Source organism: Siniperca chuatsi, linkage group LG13 (genome assembly GCF_020085105.1).
Source record: "Siniperca chuatsi isolate FFG_IHB_CAS linkage group LG13, ASM2008510v1, whole genome shotgun sequence".
NCBI classification, from domain to species: Eukaryota; Metazoa; Chordata; class Actinopteri; order Centrarchiformes; family Sinipercidae; genus Siniperca; species Siniperca chuatsi.
In genome coordinates this window covers 21,650,347-21,667,562 of record NC_058054.1, presented here as the reverse complement: position 1 = coordinate 21,667,562, position 17,216 = coordinate 21,650,347, and the positions used below count along the sequence as shown (strand labels likewise).

The 17,216-nt window shown below is 39.3% G+C and overlaps 1 protein-coding gene across 8 annotated transcripts in view; it reads right to left on the bottom strand.

Moving 5' to 3' along the window:
* Positions 1-408: 408 nt before the first annotated feature.
* LOC122887587 (MAGUK p55 subfamily member 7-like) overlaps positions 409-17,216 on the bottom strand; it is a 27,636-nt gene continuing 10,828 nt past the window's right edge. For 6 of the 8 annotated variants that reach the window (XM_044220947.1, XM_044220943.1, XM_044220942.1 and 3 more), the window contains 14 exons: positions 16,839-16,973; positions 14,367-14,448; positions 14,119-14,204; positions 12,894-12,971; positions 12,069-12,265; positions 11,882-11,940; positions 11,664-11,675; positions 11,135-11,179; positions 6,790-6,963; positions 4,863-4,943; positions 4,668-4,761; positions 4,372-4,480; positions 3,230-3,373; positions 409-2,160 (listed from right to left, as the gene is read on the bottom strand). In XM_044220947.1, coding sequence (XP_044076882.1) covers positions 1,930-2,160; positions 3,230-3,373; positions 4,372-4,480; positions 4,668-4,761; positions 4,863-4,943; positions 6,790-6,963; positions 11,135-11,179; positions 11,664-11,675; positions 11,882-11,940; positions 12,069-12,265; positions 12,894-12,971; positions 14,119-14,204; positions 14,367-14,448; positions 16,839-16,973 — 1,527 coding nt within the window. In that variant the 3' untranslated portion in view covers positions 409-1,929. The remainder of the gene's footprint in view (positions 2,161-3,229; positions 3,374-4,371; positions 4,481-4,667; positions 4,762-4,862; positions 4,944-6,789; positions 6,964-11,134; positions 11,180-11,663; positions 11,676-11,881; positions 11,941-12,068; positions 12,266-12,893; positions 12,972-14,118; positions 14,205-14,366; positions 14,449-16,838; positions 16,974-17,216) is intronic. The other 2 variants (XM_044220950.1, XM_044220949.1) reach the window with 2 other exon arrangements.

The window sequence follows — 17,216 nt, the reverse complement described above, 5'->3', positions numbered from 1 at the left end:
GTCAAATCCAACTGTGTCATAAAGCCAATGAACTGAGTCAGTAACAGCAATATTGTAAATTTGCTAACATTAGCTACCATATGTTTCTGGTCATACCAGACCAAGTAAGGCTGTACCGACGAAACCCTTGAGTGTAGGGAATTGAGCGTGGGTGCGTTTTATTGCTTATGAATTCAACTTTTTATTTATAAGAGGGAGCTTGTGTTATTCTTTCAAAAGTTGCATAGTCTGGCTCTAATGTGTCAATATCAGTTGATGACTCTTTAGATTTACAGTACTCTGTAATAAACTAAAAATGATTTCCCCTTCCTGCTTTAGGTTTGTATAATTAACTCCCACATACTTTCAGCATGTGCCTTACTGCGTTGGTTGTTTAAAAGTTATGAATATCTCATGCAAAGATGAAGATATTGTTTAACATCAGTCGTATTTATTTTTACATACTTCAAATAGACAGTTACATGATTGAGCCAAATTATCCGAGACCAATTGACATCATACTTCTGTGTAATGTTTGAAGTGGGAGCTGCAGTGAACATAAAACGGTGGGTTTTCATTGGATCACTCCGGTGTCTTAAATGGCATCGTTATGATCTCAGAGGGTGCCTGCAAATTCTCAGTGGTGTGATGAAATTATGCTGCCACGCTTTGGCTGAGGTCGGGCTTCAGGCCTGGCAGAAGTGTGACTGTTGTCCTGACAGTCTGGTTTGTACGTTTTGGTGACCAGGAGACATGAAGACACGTCAATGAGTGCATCTCCGCTCATCCATTTGTGACACTGTGTGTTGTTGACAATAATCCCGCCGAAGTAAACTAAATACCTCCCTGCAGCCTAATCCACTACGCAGAGCCTCACTGTGCTTTTACAGTAAGCTTTTATGTGCGGTCGTAACTTTCTCTCCATATGTCTGCGAGGTCCCAAGTCCCTTGAAAGCCATTACCGTCTCCCCACATCATGCAGCTCCCTCTTCCTCCCAAACACGACATGATAGACACATTAACACTCCTTCACACCTAATTGAGCACAGCATCCAAAAAAGGAAGGAAGGAAACACCATGAATGTAGAGGAATGCAGCCATTAAAAAGAATTAGATTAAGCAGCTTGTGTGAAGGAGAACAGTAGAATCTGCACCCGAAAGGCAGCTGTGATGCTCAAATTTGAGCATTTGTTAATGGAGTGTCACTAATGGTGAGGATCTGCCAATTATTTTTAAGTGTCTCAATATGTTTTTGTATTAAAAAAGGGTGGGGTAGGGTGCTTAAAAATACACAAATTCAAGCCTTAAATATTCAACAGCTAATTCTACAATGTCTATTACAATAATTCTAACTGGTTAAAACATCAACTTCTATAGTCCTCATCTACAATATGTACACAATTCTGAAACATACAGCCATAACACAGGTTTCCCTTCTTCATCTACAGTCTAATTGACTTTTATCTTGTTTGTGTCTCTATTTTGTTCAGCATGTTGTTGGCAAAATGTCTCCCTGACTGCTACTAATAATATTTCTCTGGTGTACATTACAGTTAATTGAAGTGCAGCAGCTGTCAGAATAATTACATGCTGATGTTTGCAACTTGGCAGGGAAGGATTACACTCAGCCACAAGCTCTGGAGAGTTTACTTTTTTTTTCTTCTTCTTCTCCGTCCTGCGAGCCGACGTTATTTCAGCCAAATGGCAACAAAAAAACTGGCTCTGAGACAGACGGAGGGAGAGAGAGAGAGAGACGGATTCTGTTTGCCTAATTAGATACACACTAAGGGACAGTATGGAAAACTGTGGTCATCACAGAAATTGTTTACAAATGGAAAAATATTTAAAATATGACAAAAATTCAAACTTTATATTATACATACAATTAAGAAATGTTTTTTTTTTTGTTCTTTTCTTCTTTCTTTCTTTGTTTCTTTGTGAATTCAAAGTTCAAAACCAGCCGCCCAAATGACCACAACTTCTCTGTGCTTTTGTTGGTGAGGAGCAAATCCACTCTGCAGGAATCCACTGGACTTCTGCCTCTTCTACCTTCTCGAGGTCCGCCTTTAGCTCTCTGAACGCCACGGCGATATCTCCGTTAACAATCACCTTGTCAAACAAGTGACCGGACTGGCTCTCCATGCTTTCAGCCAAGTCAATCATGGCCTCAAAATCCTCCTCCTGTGACAAGAGAACACCTGGGTAAATAAAATGTTGGAACAGGATGCCACATTTAATCTCCGATAGCTCTATTCTGCTCTTTTCATCATTTGATTTGTGTGTCCTTTGATTAACCATCAAGCAAAAGATGAAAAGAATTTAAGGAGCACTAAAAAACACAGCAGTTGATGATTAATGATGATTTCATTGTTAATCTGACAAATACTGCTGATGGAATGCTAACAGCTAAAGCCTGGCCATATGGTGTCAAAAACCAATCTCCAAGAAGTTGTTTTACAATAATCTGCACATACTGTAACGTAGCAGGACATGGAACGGATCCCTGTGACCATTCAGCTATACAGACCAAGGCGTAACACATCGTTACATGCTGCAAGTAAAGGATAAGAGGCCTTTTCACACCAGCTGTAGTACGAGTTGAAAGCACAGCCCTATAAGATATGCCTGAACTATCTAAAGGCTGTCGTGCTTGGCACTGGGCAAACTCCAGCCATGCTGTAACACAGGTGTGTGACCTTGTGGGTTTAATAAGGGCAACACAGGCAGCCAGGGTTAAACAGTGAATGAGAAGCCAGATGGGGATCATGAAAGTGACCTAGCCTCTTTTTGTCATGGCTAAAACACATCTACCATCAAACATACATGCTCCTGTTTTGAGACAAGTGAACACAAACCCACCAGAGCAACATAAACTATAAATCCATCACTCATTAAATCATTCTTTCAGACCATCACAAATACGGTACACCCTTCATCTTCTGGACAAAATGTACTCACCTTTACGTTAGTTACGGAACAAGAAGCCACCCACCAAGCAGCCTTGTAACTCCCCCTGTCTCTTAAACGTCTCTTAAATGCAACCACAGGGTCAACCATGTGTAAGGCAAGGTGTGCGCATGAGTAAGGGAGTTTAGGTGTGTGTATGTCTGTTGGGTTTGGTGGGTGGATTAAGGTCAGGGTGTCTGACCTCAGACCGCCCTGCATGTTACACGACATGGAACAAGCACCTGACCTCACATATGTACCTGGTGGAATGTATTTTGTGTGTTTATGTTATAGTTTCTCTTACTGAAAAGATCTTGACTGAGTTCTTGTCCTCTTCATCGCAGATGAATTTAGCTCTCCGTCTGGTGAGGCGTAGCTCCTCGATACGTGGGGGCTTCACAAACACCACGTATGGTTTGAATTCAGATGTGTACACATGCTGTATTTTCTGTGGTGACAAAGACAAAAAGATGAAGACTAAACAATGCCTAAACAATGAAGACATGCATTTAAAGAAAAAAAGACCGGCCCATTGGTTCAATCAAAACACAGAAAAGTATAATTGTTCCCTCTTGCGATCCATACACAGTGTGAACCTACTAGCATTATTTAAAATGTGTGTGTCAAAAGTGAAAACTTGTAAAAGCTCTTAAACTAAATGTTGAATAATCTTAAATATTGCAACTGAATATGGCAGTGTAGAAGATTGGTAAAATTGATGATTTAAATAGCATTCTTGGTTTGAACCATGAGGGATTACTTTCCAGACTGTATAAATGATGTCCAGGCAATAATGTGCAGCAGAATAACAGCCTACAGTAGAAATCTCATTTTCATTTTTTCTTTGTTTTACTTTTTGTCCCCCTTTTCTCCAATTTTGGACTGTCCTCATATACCACAGTACTTGAAATTGCTAATTCGACACTGTTGACCAGGGGCAGTGACGAGTGCTATGTGCTTTTTCCGATACACATGGAGTCACCAGCCCCTACTTGTTTGCAAGGACCTTAATTGGCAGGGCGTAACACATGTGGGAGTCCATGCTATACCTCCTCTGCACTGGCACCCCAACAAATCAGTAGCATGTGATCCCTCACTGACTTCCCACCATGTGAACACTACCAATTGTGTTCGATTGAGGGCCTGGCCAAGCAGGCAGCACCTCTGCCAGGAACTAAACCCTGTAGTGGTGACATGCGGGCCCTTGGAAACTTCATTTTTATTATTTAAACATCAACAAGTCATATGATGAAAACATTTTCATTACTGAAAAGGCAATCATCACAATTAATATTTTTTTGTGTTAAAGCACCAGTATAAAATGATTTACTTGGGACACGTGAATTATTTTGGCTCAAAACCTTCCCTCTCCTTGGACACTCGTCCAAATTCAGTTGGCTACGTAAACATTAATGAAGTTATCTTTTTTGATGGCATTATTCTTACACTAGGGTGCACATCCAAGAGGCACACCTTGCCCTCAGCCATCACTCTGTTCACAGAGTCTAGACTTGTTCCATAGTAGTGTCCACCGTACCTCCCATATTCTATAAACCTAGAGGCAGAAAGAAACAGGGACAGACAGACAGGAAAGACAGTAAGACGGCATAAAATGGTAATCAGACAGCAGTAGAAAGGGTGGCCATCACGCTCATGAAAGGGGAGAGGAGTGAACAAAACACAAGTGGGACTATTTTTTACCACCGTGGGAAAGGAAACCTCGACACCTGCATATACAGTACCTATGATTGAGAATGTCCTCTTCAAACATGTGAATTGATACAAAATGATAATCCACTCCTTCCTTCTCCTGCATTCTCTTCTCACGTGTGGTGTCTGAAAGAGAACAGGATGGGAGGCTGAAGACAGCTTTAAAAAGATGAGAAACCATTGTGTGTGCAGAAGGTAAAGGTGACAGTTTTAGATGTCTGTCTTACGTGGTACAGTGACGCCATAGCGGTCAGGGTCGGATATCAGGAGCCTCTTCTTCAGTTCACTAACGCCAACGCCGCTGGGCCCTCGAGACAAAGATCAAAACACTGTGTTCTGCATGTGGGTATTCATTCCCAATATCACTGTGTACTAATGTTTTCCTCACGACAAGTCCAACATCAAATAGGCTTAGTGATCTGGTGACACATCTGTCTTTATCATCAGAGAAGGAGAAGGAGAGCGAGGGAGAGTCAGACAGACAGAGCTCTGATTTCATACTGATTTCAGTCTGAAAACGATTCTCCAACCAGCCTCACTCCTTTTCCCTGTCTGTGTCTCTCTATCAAACGTTTAAATGCTCCTATACCCTCTGGAAAATCCATAGCATCACATCTAAATGTGACATCCGCTAAGCCACACAGTATCAGTGTCATTACAGTGTAGGATGCACAGGATGAAGCACACACACACACACACACACTGTAGCATCTGGGATTTTCTTCTAAAGCAGGTTTGTGCAGCCCCAGATTGCATCAGACTCTAATGGAGCACTCTCTGAAAGTAGGATTCCTGACATACCTGCCTTTTCCATCACAGCGTTGCATGAGCTTGACACATTACAAAATATCAAGTTTATAGACTCTCCACTCTTACACTGCTGATGTCTTTCACAGCTGCTCCACAGAACTGGAGAGGAGCATCATCAGGCTCAGTGGATACTTTCTTCTGACCTTTTTTTTTCAAGCGTTACACGATCTGTAGGGCTTAAAGTGGCTGGCAGTCACTTTCACCAACTTTCCTGGGGCAAAAAGGTCTATTGTTTCATTCAAAGTGCGTATGAAATGCAAACAAAAAAGGATATATTTCCAACCTGGTCAAACATTATCCAGCTGGTCCTGTTTTAGCGATCCAGGTTTTGGTTTTCCTCACTATAACTTTCATTGCCAATAAGCTATATATTCTTAATGATAACCTCCGGTCAATGAAGAGCCTTCACAGCAGACAGTAAAACGTAATCCAGAGTCGGGGTAAGGTCCAACTCAATTAAAGAGGTCTAAATCTAAATCCAAGCAGTCTTAACTGTTCTAGTTTGATGATGGAGCACTTGGCTGACATTATGAGGGATCTTATTCACAATCCACTCATCCCTTTCTCTCCATTCACCTTCATCATTTATCTCCTCTCTATATGGTTTTGTTTTTGCACCTTCAATTCATTGTGTTTCTGTCCTCTCTGCCTTCCACTTTCACAATTTTCTTTCCCTCTTCTTCCATCTCTCCTGCTCTTTCTTCGATTTCCCACACAGTCACAGATGACCTACAGTTGTATCGTAATGTGACATTAAAAAGACCTTCAGCGGGGCTCAATGTAAAATTCTCTAGGGAGAGATAAAGCTCAAAAATACATAGAGCAGGCCTGCAGGATTGGCAGAGAAGTGAATCTGGGGTGGGCCACTGGGTAACTTAAGAGAACACAATATATTCTGACTTGGAGTTTTCTGACAGTGTTTACGTGGTTCTGATGGGAAAGGATTGCTCTTGCACTCAAAACTGGGAACATAAATCTTCATCAATGCATTTCTTTTGATCAACAACAGCTTCAATAATACTGTCCTTTTAGTGAATGGGATCACATTATTTAGATTTTTTTATATGGACAAAAAAAGGCAGTGGGATAATATAAAACAGAACACAACTGACCATAATGTGCAATACTGTACATATCACCACAGTAACTACCATGTTATAAGCTTTGTATATAGCAATGTTATATAAATGTTATGAGTATATCATGCTAGTTGCTCATTGACTAATTCACAGCATAGGAACTTATTTTACAAGCTTTTGGCATTGTGCTTTAAAAGCAAACTTTCCACACAAGATGGGAATTTGTCTTTTTCTTTACACGGCCGTATGTTTCGTTCATACATACCAACCAGAACGACCAGACGGTGTTTGCCCTTGGGGTCTCTGAGGTAGGGGATCACCTCTATGTAGGTAGGGGGGCGTATTGAGCCTTGTACCCCTGTGCTCCACCTCCTGGACTGAGCCGCTTCTCTGGCCCGACTGCTCTTTCTCCCGAGTCTGAAACTCCTTCTTAAACCAGCTGGAAAAGAAGGAGAGGGACCTTAGACAGGTGTATTACTGAAAATCTAGCAGGAGGATATCCTTATTATGACATTCGTAAAAACCATTCATTGATTTTTTTGGCCACTTGAGTGCAGCGCAACACATCTGACATATTATTGGCTTATAAAGTTGATATGGTGAATGTGTTAGGAAACAACCCCCTACCAATTTACACATCCAGCAGATAAAGAGCAACATTAGCATTGATTTAGAGTCACATTTCTGTCTATTATTCACTCTTTTAGCTCTGTGTTTAGTCTCCACCAATTCCTGAGGGAAATATCTGGCTCTTTAGCTGCTAAATGCTCTGCTAAGTTCACCAGCTAGTAGCTAACTTTGTATGTCTGCCATGTGATGCTGGGCAGGTAACATACAGTGGATTTTAAGAGCTTAACAGTTGCCTGCTGTGGCTCAAAGTGAGGTTTATGAGAGCAATAAGACAAACAAACCAAACCAAAACAAAACAATGAGCTGAAAGCGGCTAAAACTGTTCGTAAAGTTAAGGGGAACTGCAGAGACAGATGACAATTCACTGTAGGTTCATCACTACCCCTTTCACATTACTCATTCAAACTCATTTGATCCATTGTTAACGTAAAAATATTGATCAGTGCAGCTTTAAGAACACATAATCATATTGTTCTCTTAATTCAAACCAAGCTCGACACACAGAAGAAAGAGAAAGTTTTATCTTGACACAAGAATGCTAAAACCAGGCCATATTTATCCATCATGACGGTCTATTTGCTTCCCTTGGTGCACCACCTGGACATCACTTGATTAAAAGTGCGAACACTAGAACTCTTAAACATTGTTAAAAAGCACCAGAGATACCCTGATGACAACAAGGACCATGACAGAAGGGAGAGCTACAGAAAGAATGCGAGGCAGAGTAGGAGAGTACAACACCATTTAAGAATCCATCTACACTGCCACCCAAACTGTGGTGTCAAGCACTATGTCAGAAGTAGACAACTCAGTCTGTCACGCTTTGCTTGTAGGCCATCTGACAGCCACCGTCTGCCATGCGACTGTGGTCTGGCTTGGTTTGGCAGGCTCGCTCTCTGTCATGATATGTTAACTGCTGCTAAGTGATGGTGCCAGTCTTTCTTTGACGTCAGCTGTAATTTCACTTTGTAAGCATATCTGTCCATTTCCTCTCTGGGATTCATTTTAAGAAACATGGCACTATGAGTAGAGATTTTAAACTTTTGTTTACATGGAATTTAAACTGATAATTTCATGCCGAAATGTGATGGGGTAATACATACTGTATAAAACCAATGTTAGCAACAGCAAAATATAAATCTTATTTCTTACAATGAAATAAGGTCTAGAGGAAAACATTATGTAATTGTCAATCTTAAGTAATTCTGGCAGTGAAATTCTCATCTGTTGCTGAAAATGCTCTCAGCCGTAAAACCTTAGTTCTTTTTTGGAAATGCTGCAAGATATTTCATCTTAACTGGACAGTATGAAGTAAGGGTGACAGGAGAGATAAGACTGAGAAGAGAGCGATGACATGCAACACATAAAATGGGCCTGTGCCCTTATGTCAAGATTATATGATATGAGCCACAACCTGCAGTTCTCAGTATGAAGCATCATAGTCCTCCACAAACACACTGAGACCATTTAGGGCACTTAAGTGGTACTGAATAATTCAGTCTTACCATTTAAAGAAATAGTTTGACATTGTGGGAAATGCACTTATTCCCTTTCTTGCCCAGAGTGAGATGAGAAATTGATACCATTAATTACTAATATCTGTTTATTAAAGGGACAGTTCACCCCCAAATCAAAAATACATATTTTTATTTTTTGACATTAACCAAGATAAAAATGTCTTTGTTATGACAACTTGACATTAACCAAGAAAACATAACCTGTCATAAAAATGCCATAGCATGCCTAATTATCAAACTTAAAGAAACTATTTAGCTTTATGCGTTAACATTACATTATACAGTCATATGTGGTTGGTTTCGACATTGGCATGAGACCATTTGGACTTGTCATAAAGTTGTCATTAAATGTTATAAGGCCAGTTTGACGACCAAGTACAGTATCAAGGTGATTTACGGAGTTTCCTGATGGACACATAGCATTACTTGTTGCTAAAGTAACGTTAGTTAACCTGACCACTTTGGTGTTAGTTGAGGTGAGTTTCCCCCTTCACTGTGAAGCACTTTGGGTATCAAGATAAAGTTCTAACGTTATATATACTCTTGTCAAACTCGCCTTATAAGATTATTCATGTTCATGACAGGTATCATGTCATGGTTATGACGATGTCATGTCAGTCTTATGCACCCACCTTCAAATAAATTGTTATCGAACTCAACAACATTCTTTGGAAATGTAAAAAAATAAAATTCCAATTGATATCCAAATACAAACCTCCTACTATGATACTAATTTACTAACTAGAGAGATGCTCTCTCTATTATCCTGGCTACTGTGAGCCACAAGCTAACGGTCAAGTGTGGCTTTACATGATGGACATAGTTAGCTAGTAGCTAATTAGTAAATTTAAGTATATACCCAGAGTTCAAGATGAGTCATCAAAAATATGTTTTACAGGAAGAGAAAAGACAATTAACACAGGGAGACAGTGTCTTTAAATATGAAGCTAGAGCTGGATAGCTTAGCTTAGCTTAAATACTGGGAACCAGCGAGAGGGAAACAGCTAGCCTGGCTCTGTCCAAAGGTATCAAAGACGCCTACCAGAACTTCTTCTAACTACTAACACGCACTGATTAACACTTTATATGTCATGTGTTAAATTTTAACAAAAAATTAAATCTAAAAACAACAAGTTGTGTTTTAAGGGGAGTATGTGCTTCCTCCTGCTTCCAGTCTTTATGCTAAGGTAAGCTAACTAACTGCTGACTTTAGCTTCATATTTAACGAACAGACACGAGAGTGGTATCAATCTTGTCGTCTCATTCTCACCAAGAAAGTAAATAAGACTATTTCCCAAAATAATTCCTTTAAATCTAAAAAAAATAATCATCCACCGGGGGACAAGTGAGCACAAGCTGTAAGCGTGTTTTTCCCTTCTTCACCATGCCTTTACTTGTGTATCTACACATAGTACTCCACTATGTCCCTTCTCTTTCACTCACTCTCTCCTCTGATTACTCTGCGTGCAGTCATTTGGTCGTGCAGCATCAATAAGCGTTTACATGCCAGACAAAGAGGAAACACAGAATCTGAACCACGTCCTCAGGTGGAAGCTGGCCTAAGATAAGATGAAATGCACATTATTAAATGCACATGACTCTTAGAACTGATATAATGCAACATCTGTAATTACCTTGCCTTGTACAGACGTAAGGAGACTTTTTACAATCAGCCTTAAGTGCACGCCTCCATATGAACATCCTGTGCTGCTCATATGCACACACATCATATCCAATCCATGAGATCAAGACAAATGGGATAAATGGGAAGGCTAAAACCACATTTGCTGTTCCAGTCCTCTCCCACAAATCTCCAAACCACAAAACTACATCATCATATGAACTGGTTTGTCCTGAAAATATAACCAGGGTCTCCTTTTGTTGCTGGTTTTTCTCCATCTATTTTTATTGCTAAGTTCAATATATATTCAACAGTGGTGGAAAGTAACAAAGTACACTTACTCAATTGCTGTATGCAAGTACAATTTTGAGGTACTTGTACATACTTGAGTATTTCCATTATATGCTACTTCTACTCTAACTAACTAAATTACTAGTCACTTTATGGATTCTGATAAATAATACAAAATATAATCAACAAATAAATTATGATGTATTATTATATACTAAGATATTATTGATCTCCAGGGGGAAATTCACAAGCTACACAGCAGTATTAAGTACATAAAATTAGCCCAACCTTTACCAAGTGAAACATTAAAGTGATGTACACGTTAATACAATAATTATAATTCAATAATATAATATACATTATTCTGAAATGGGACATTCTGCTTTAGTACGTTTACTTTTTTTTATGTAGTGCAACTTTTACTCAAGTAAAAGATCTCAGTACTTCTTCCACCACTGACATTCAATATATGTTAGTTGTATTGTCTTGTATCATACTGGTCCCTTTTCCAGTATCAGTGGGATTTGAGAAGAACAAGTTAAACATCTCACCAATGGGGATCCCTGTTATAGCTCCGTAGTCTACATCCTCCATGACTGGAAAAACAGGAAGAGAGAAGAGGAAAGAGTGAGGAAATCATGAACACAAACCACAAGGGGATGACATGTGCGTTACTCTGAAATTTCATACTCAAAGCATTAGCATATGTTCTGGCCTAAATGTCCTAATATTTTGCTTTGGAAATTCTAATAATAGTTTTATTTAGAAATTATATCCACAATTTAGAAATATTAATAACTACCTTACTCCTACAAAGTGATTGTTAGTGAAAAGCTAGCACATTGCAGAAGGCCAGATACTTTAAACCTGCTTGGTTACAACAGAGGAACATTTAACAGAGTCCTCTCCATTTTGGAAATATGGTGCAGGGAGCATTACATGAATATTATTTTTGGATAATACACCTCTTATAATAAGTCTTTAAAACCCCCAAACCAAAGCCTAAAATATACATGTGTATTATATCATGTAAATTATGCTGGAGGTAAGTTTTCAAAAGCAAATTCAAACAGACAGTACCTTCCCCCTCATCTGTGGAGCATGTGGAGAAAACAAAAGCAGTGTGTACAACAGGAGGGCAGCAGAGCTCACTCATGACCTTGACCGTGATCTTCAGACATGACCTGTCACCTCTCAGCTTAGCACAAAAGGAGCTCTAATATGTTTATTGGAAAGTGTTAAAAGGTTTTATTCTTTTCAGGTGTGGTGATTTTATGGACAAAACGTTGGGTCATCACCTGGTGGTTTGACTTGTCGAGGCTTGAACAGGGCTTTAGGCCGCTGTAGTGCAACTCTCCTGTAGAAAGCCAAATAAAACAAGGCTGAATCAAAACAGGATTTAAATAAAATCTTATAGATATTATATGACAGTGTTTTCAAGTGAGCGAACATGTTGCTATTGACGAAAAAGCATAAAATGACCACCTCTCATGGAGCTGCTGTGAGGGGATGAGCCCTGCCCGAGTGCTGCAGTCCCCGAGGTGACAGGCCTGCCACCAGGTGTCATCCTCCATGCTGACAATCTGGAGGACGTCACCCCTTTTAAAGGCTACTGCTGCATCCTTGCATGGAATGGTGGGATCCTCGTTAGGATCATAGTCAAAAAGAGCCCGCAAAAACAGCTGAGGAAAGAAAATCATTTAATCTATTTTTTCATTCTTCTCTTTTCCTAATGCCGCTTTGTGGACTTCCTCTGTATCCTGGCAATGGACGCAAAACATCTTTGTCTGGTGCTTTTTCACATATGTTGGTGTCATTTTTGAGAAATGACCATGATCATAGAAAATAATTTGTCTTAATCCTTTACAAATGCTCCCTGCTCTAACAGTTTCCAGCTTGGACATCCACTCCATGTATGTGGTGGTAGTGGCCTAGAATTCTTCCTAAACAAAGAGGATTGTGGAACTTGAAATTTTCCACATAAGGTGTATAGATTCATTGTTAATGTTAAATTGAGTTGATGCGGCTCAACACACGTGATGTGTGCAAAATGATAAATCAAGTGTTAAAATGATAAAAAGCTGTAAATTGTTATGAAGATAGTGAGTGTCTTTTCCTTGACTGTCTGATCTGAATTTACTTCTTGACAATGTGCTGCTGTAGTGACAGCACCGTGGCAAAAACACAAAATATAACTAAAAACATCTCTTTTTACTGAAACCAGGTGGGTAGCTTTCCCCATGCAGCCAGATTGCATGCTAACGTAAAAAACACACAGCACAGAATACGCGTAGTTAATATTTACTGTACCTTCTTTTCATTTGATGATGTTTCTTCCCTGGAGGAGGCAGGAATGATTTTGAATGTAACTTCACCCTGAGAACGAGCCTGTGCAAGAACAGTTACAAGGAGTAGTTTGATATTTTGGGAAATGTTCTTATTTGTTTCTTGCCGAGAGTTAGATGAGAAGATTGATACCACTTTCATGTCTGTATGGTAAATATGAAGCTACACCCTGAAGCCAATTAGCTTAGCTTAACATAAAGACTGGAAGCAGGGGGAAATGGCTCGCTTCATTCTGTCCAAAAGGTAACAAAATCACCTATACGTTCAGTAAGTAACATGTTTATCTCATTTGTTTAATTAGTACAAAAAAGTGAAGTGTAAAAACAAAGAGTAAAAAGAGACTGTGTCTTGGCATATTTGTTTTGCTAGCTGTTTTCACCTGTTTCTAGTCTACATGCTAAGCTAAACTAACCGTCTCCTGGCTGTGGCTTCAAATTCCTTTACAGGATAAGGCTGGTGATGTTCTATTGTTTTCTTACTGTCTTCAAATCCACTTAAAAAAAGTAAGCCAAAAGGGAATGGATTTTACTAACACACATTGTCTGTGCAGCCAAAGCCTGATGTATCTTCTTCCTCTGTGCCATAAAGCTCCATTGTTGTCCAAAACTATCAAAAACACATCAGTGAGTCACACCGTTGCACTGGGTGACATGTTCCTTCATTATCATGGACATGGGCAGTTATTTAGAATCAATCCAAAATACACCATCCTGCTCCTGTAAATACTCACTAGTGTGCACCAAATGTGGGTTAATCCGCAGCAGGAAACAGTCCCAAACAGATGCACTATTTACTCCTGTTTGAGTAACGTTTGCTAAAAACTACAGTGCCCAGCTGTTTTAGGAAATTACTGAGATTAAAAAAAGAAAAGAAACTATATATTTGTAACACATTTTTAAAGTTTTCCGTTTTGATTCGGAACAAATAGGGTTGGAGCTGAGAGCCACAGACATGGTGGAGAAGTTGAAACGTATTGACATGATGGACTGACGCTTTGTTGGTTTTGTTCTTTTCATGAGATTTGTTGACAATAAGAAAAATATAGAACAATGCCAGCCTTATCCTTTAAGTTACAACATTAAAAAGAAGACAGAAAAAGTTGAGAGCAAGAGGAGAGAAGGAAACAGAAACATCAAATGAGGAAAAATTTAAGCAAACAACGTGACGGAACAGCAGAGGTGAGACTAACCAGAAAAGAAAGGATTTCCTTTGGCTTCCTGTGCTCCAGTGAGACCCCATTCACCTCTTTCAGCTCATCTCCTTCATGGATCAGGCCTTCAAAGTGTTGGAAATACATACGGAAATGTGTACCACATGCTCTTCTCTGTAACATGTACATTTACTATGGACCGTCATAATGTTACTACAACCTAATATAAAGGTACAGGAAAGTGTAGAGTGGCCACAAGTGTAATAACTGAGAGTTTATCAGCTTACCACTTTTATCAGCTGCACCTCCTCTCATGATCCTCGCCACAACAATAGCCCCAGAGGATTTATCCCTCTTAATTGTTGCCCCCTTGAAGATGGTGATTAGTGAATGAAAGGATGATGGACAAAAAGATGAGCAGATGCACAGAGGCAAAGAGGTCAAGCGATGGACAGTGAAAATAACATGTTGATTTTATTACAGTCCAGACAAGCTTCTTATTTAGAGTCACTTCATTCCAGTGAAGGTTATTTGTATCAAGATGGGACCATTTAGCCGGCTGCCTTCATGTAACACACAAGAGCTGGAAAAGGTTATCCAAATCAGCATCATTTTCAACAGATGTTACTGATGTTGAGCAAATCGCAATGGAAAGAGCATCTTATGTAGTTGACTACAATCAGCTCACGCTCGGGTGTAACCCTGTTGTCTGGAAAATGGGAACATACTGGATCGATCAAAGAGACCATGTCAGATAAAGGTCAGTCCCCCTCCAATCTAGTTTTGGGATCAATACAAAAGTATGTTCTTTATTATTGGTCCTAAGCACATTCCCCCTGAAAGCTCAACCGCGAACACACAAGCATACACACACTGCAAAAAAAGTCCATCATTAAGTAAATTATTCTCATATTTACCCCTAAAATCATTATTTTTCTTAAAAAAGATTAAACTCAACTCTGCCATAAGGGTTTTGTTTTTGGCGCTGTTTGTCTTTTAGCTAGCAGGATATCTCTAAACTTTTAAACAGATTTCAATGAAATTTGGTGGAAAGTAAGGCTATAGCCTAAGAAACAAATGCTTAGTTTTTGATGTGGATCCAGGAATTTTTTAAGGGAATTTTAACTTTGTGTGTGAGGGCATTTTTGAACATTTCTGCTATTTTCTAATGAACTACTGGACCTACTTGAGTGGGAAAAAATTTGGCATATGTACCCACAGCTGTCTATCACTATAAGTATTTTATGGAAATCCTGATCCAGATGCAGATCAAAAAATTCGAGACTTTTTTAAAATTATTAAAATAACAAATATAGAGGATTTTGTGGGCCTTGGCGAAGGTATGTGCTCTTTGTACTTTTTTCAGTCCAGTTTCACTCGATCCAGGAAATTTCCAGAAATAAGCGACAATGGCTTGGAACAAGGTGGAATAAGGCAGATCATTTCAGTAGTATCAAGAAAATGAGCTATGATTAAAGACCTTGAAACAAGTTGATTTACATCAGAAACAGAAGAGAAATTATCCCAATCCATTTTAATGCTCAATACGGCTTTAAAGGACTCATTTAAGAGACATAGTTTTGCAGTGCATATACATATACACATGCGTAAATATGCACACACATACACACTGACAAGCACACACACAACAATGCTGAAACTATGTTGTGCGTCACAGCAGATATATGGCAACAAAGATGTGGAAGAATTGACTCTGTAAATTCCTGGTTGAGGAAAGTGAGCAGCAGGCCAGACGCAAAGGTGATCCAGGCTGCTGCAGGAACCTTTTCTTTCCTGTCATTCCAAGGGCTGTAGTCCTGCTACACCTTGGCATGCATGGCTTTAGAAGTCATGCCGTTTGACAACATGACATAAATTTACTCCCTTGGATATGTTTATTGCTTTGAACTGCCTGTGCATGTCAGATATTGTGGCTGGACAAATTACAAATGTTTAAGTGCAGTTGCCCTGTTACATGGTTGTCTTAACTTAAATACTTGAATTTGTGTTTATTTTGTGTGTATTACAAGGCCAGGTAGACTAAATTGGAAACAGGATGACATATAGTACAGTTGTGCTTGATTTTAGACCCATTTTAAGGATTCTCATGGGTAGAGTGAAAAATATATTTTAGTAAGGGTAAACTAGACTATTTCTGGGTCATTGTGTGTGATAACGGAAGGAATTAACTTATTTTTCAGTGTTTATTACAGTCTTGAAGTTTTTCTAATTGAGAGGTTACACTTATGGAACTCTCGCTATAGTAGTTCAACATTTTAGGTTATTTACTTTCTTGCCGAGAGTTAGATGAAAAGATTAATAACAGTCTCATGTCTGTACACTAACGTATATTTATCTTAGCTTAGCATATCTATTGAAAACAAGGGGAAACAGCTAGCCTGCTGTCCAAAGATAAAAAATCTGCCTACCAACAGCTCCAAAGCTGACTAAATAACTAATTAATTATGTTATATCTCATTCTGGTAGTATCAAGAAAATGAAAAAACTAAATGTAAAAATCTCTCAACAGAGCCAGGCTAGCTGATTTCCCCTGTGTCCAATCTTCTGTTTTAAGCTAAGCTAACCGTCTGCTGGCTTCAGCATGCAGCCATGAGAGTGGTACTGTATCGACCTTCTCATCTCAACTCTTGGCAAGAAAGAAGTGTATTTCCCAAAATGTCGAACTATTCATTTAAACCAAACAGGAGATAAATCCAATTTTAACTTGACCGTTGAAACATGAAGACATGTTTACTGACCAGGGGCTCTTTGGTTTTGACCAGACTGACAATTTTGACTGAATCCTCGTCTTCCTCCAGTACTTCATCAGGAATTGGTGGCAGAGTAGTCTCAAAGTCTCTCTGAGCTACTGTGTCATGGACAGAGAGGAGACCCTGTAAAGGAAACAGAAATACAGTGAAGGTGCTGATTTGCATTTAGGTATGACACTTTGAATTCTAGGTGCTGTCAATAGATGTGGCATTGAGGCTAGTATCCTCTAAGACATCTCACTTTGTATGGAAAAAAAGGAACTGACTAAGGCCAGCCGTATACTCCAGACAAAATGGAAATTGGCGTGTTGGCTGTCAAGCTGTTGTCGAATTCAGCATAGTGAACAAATGCCAGAGTAATCACTG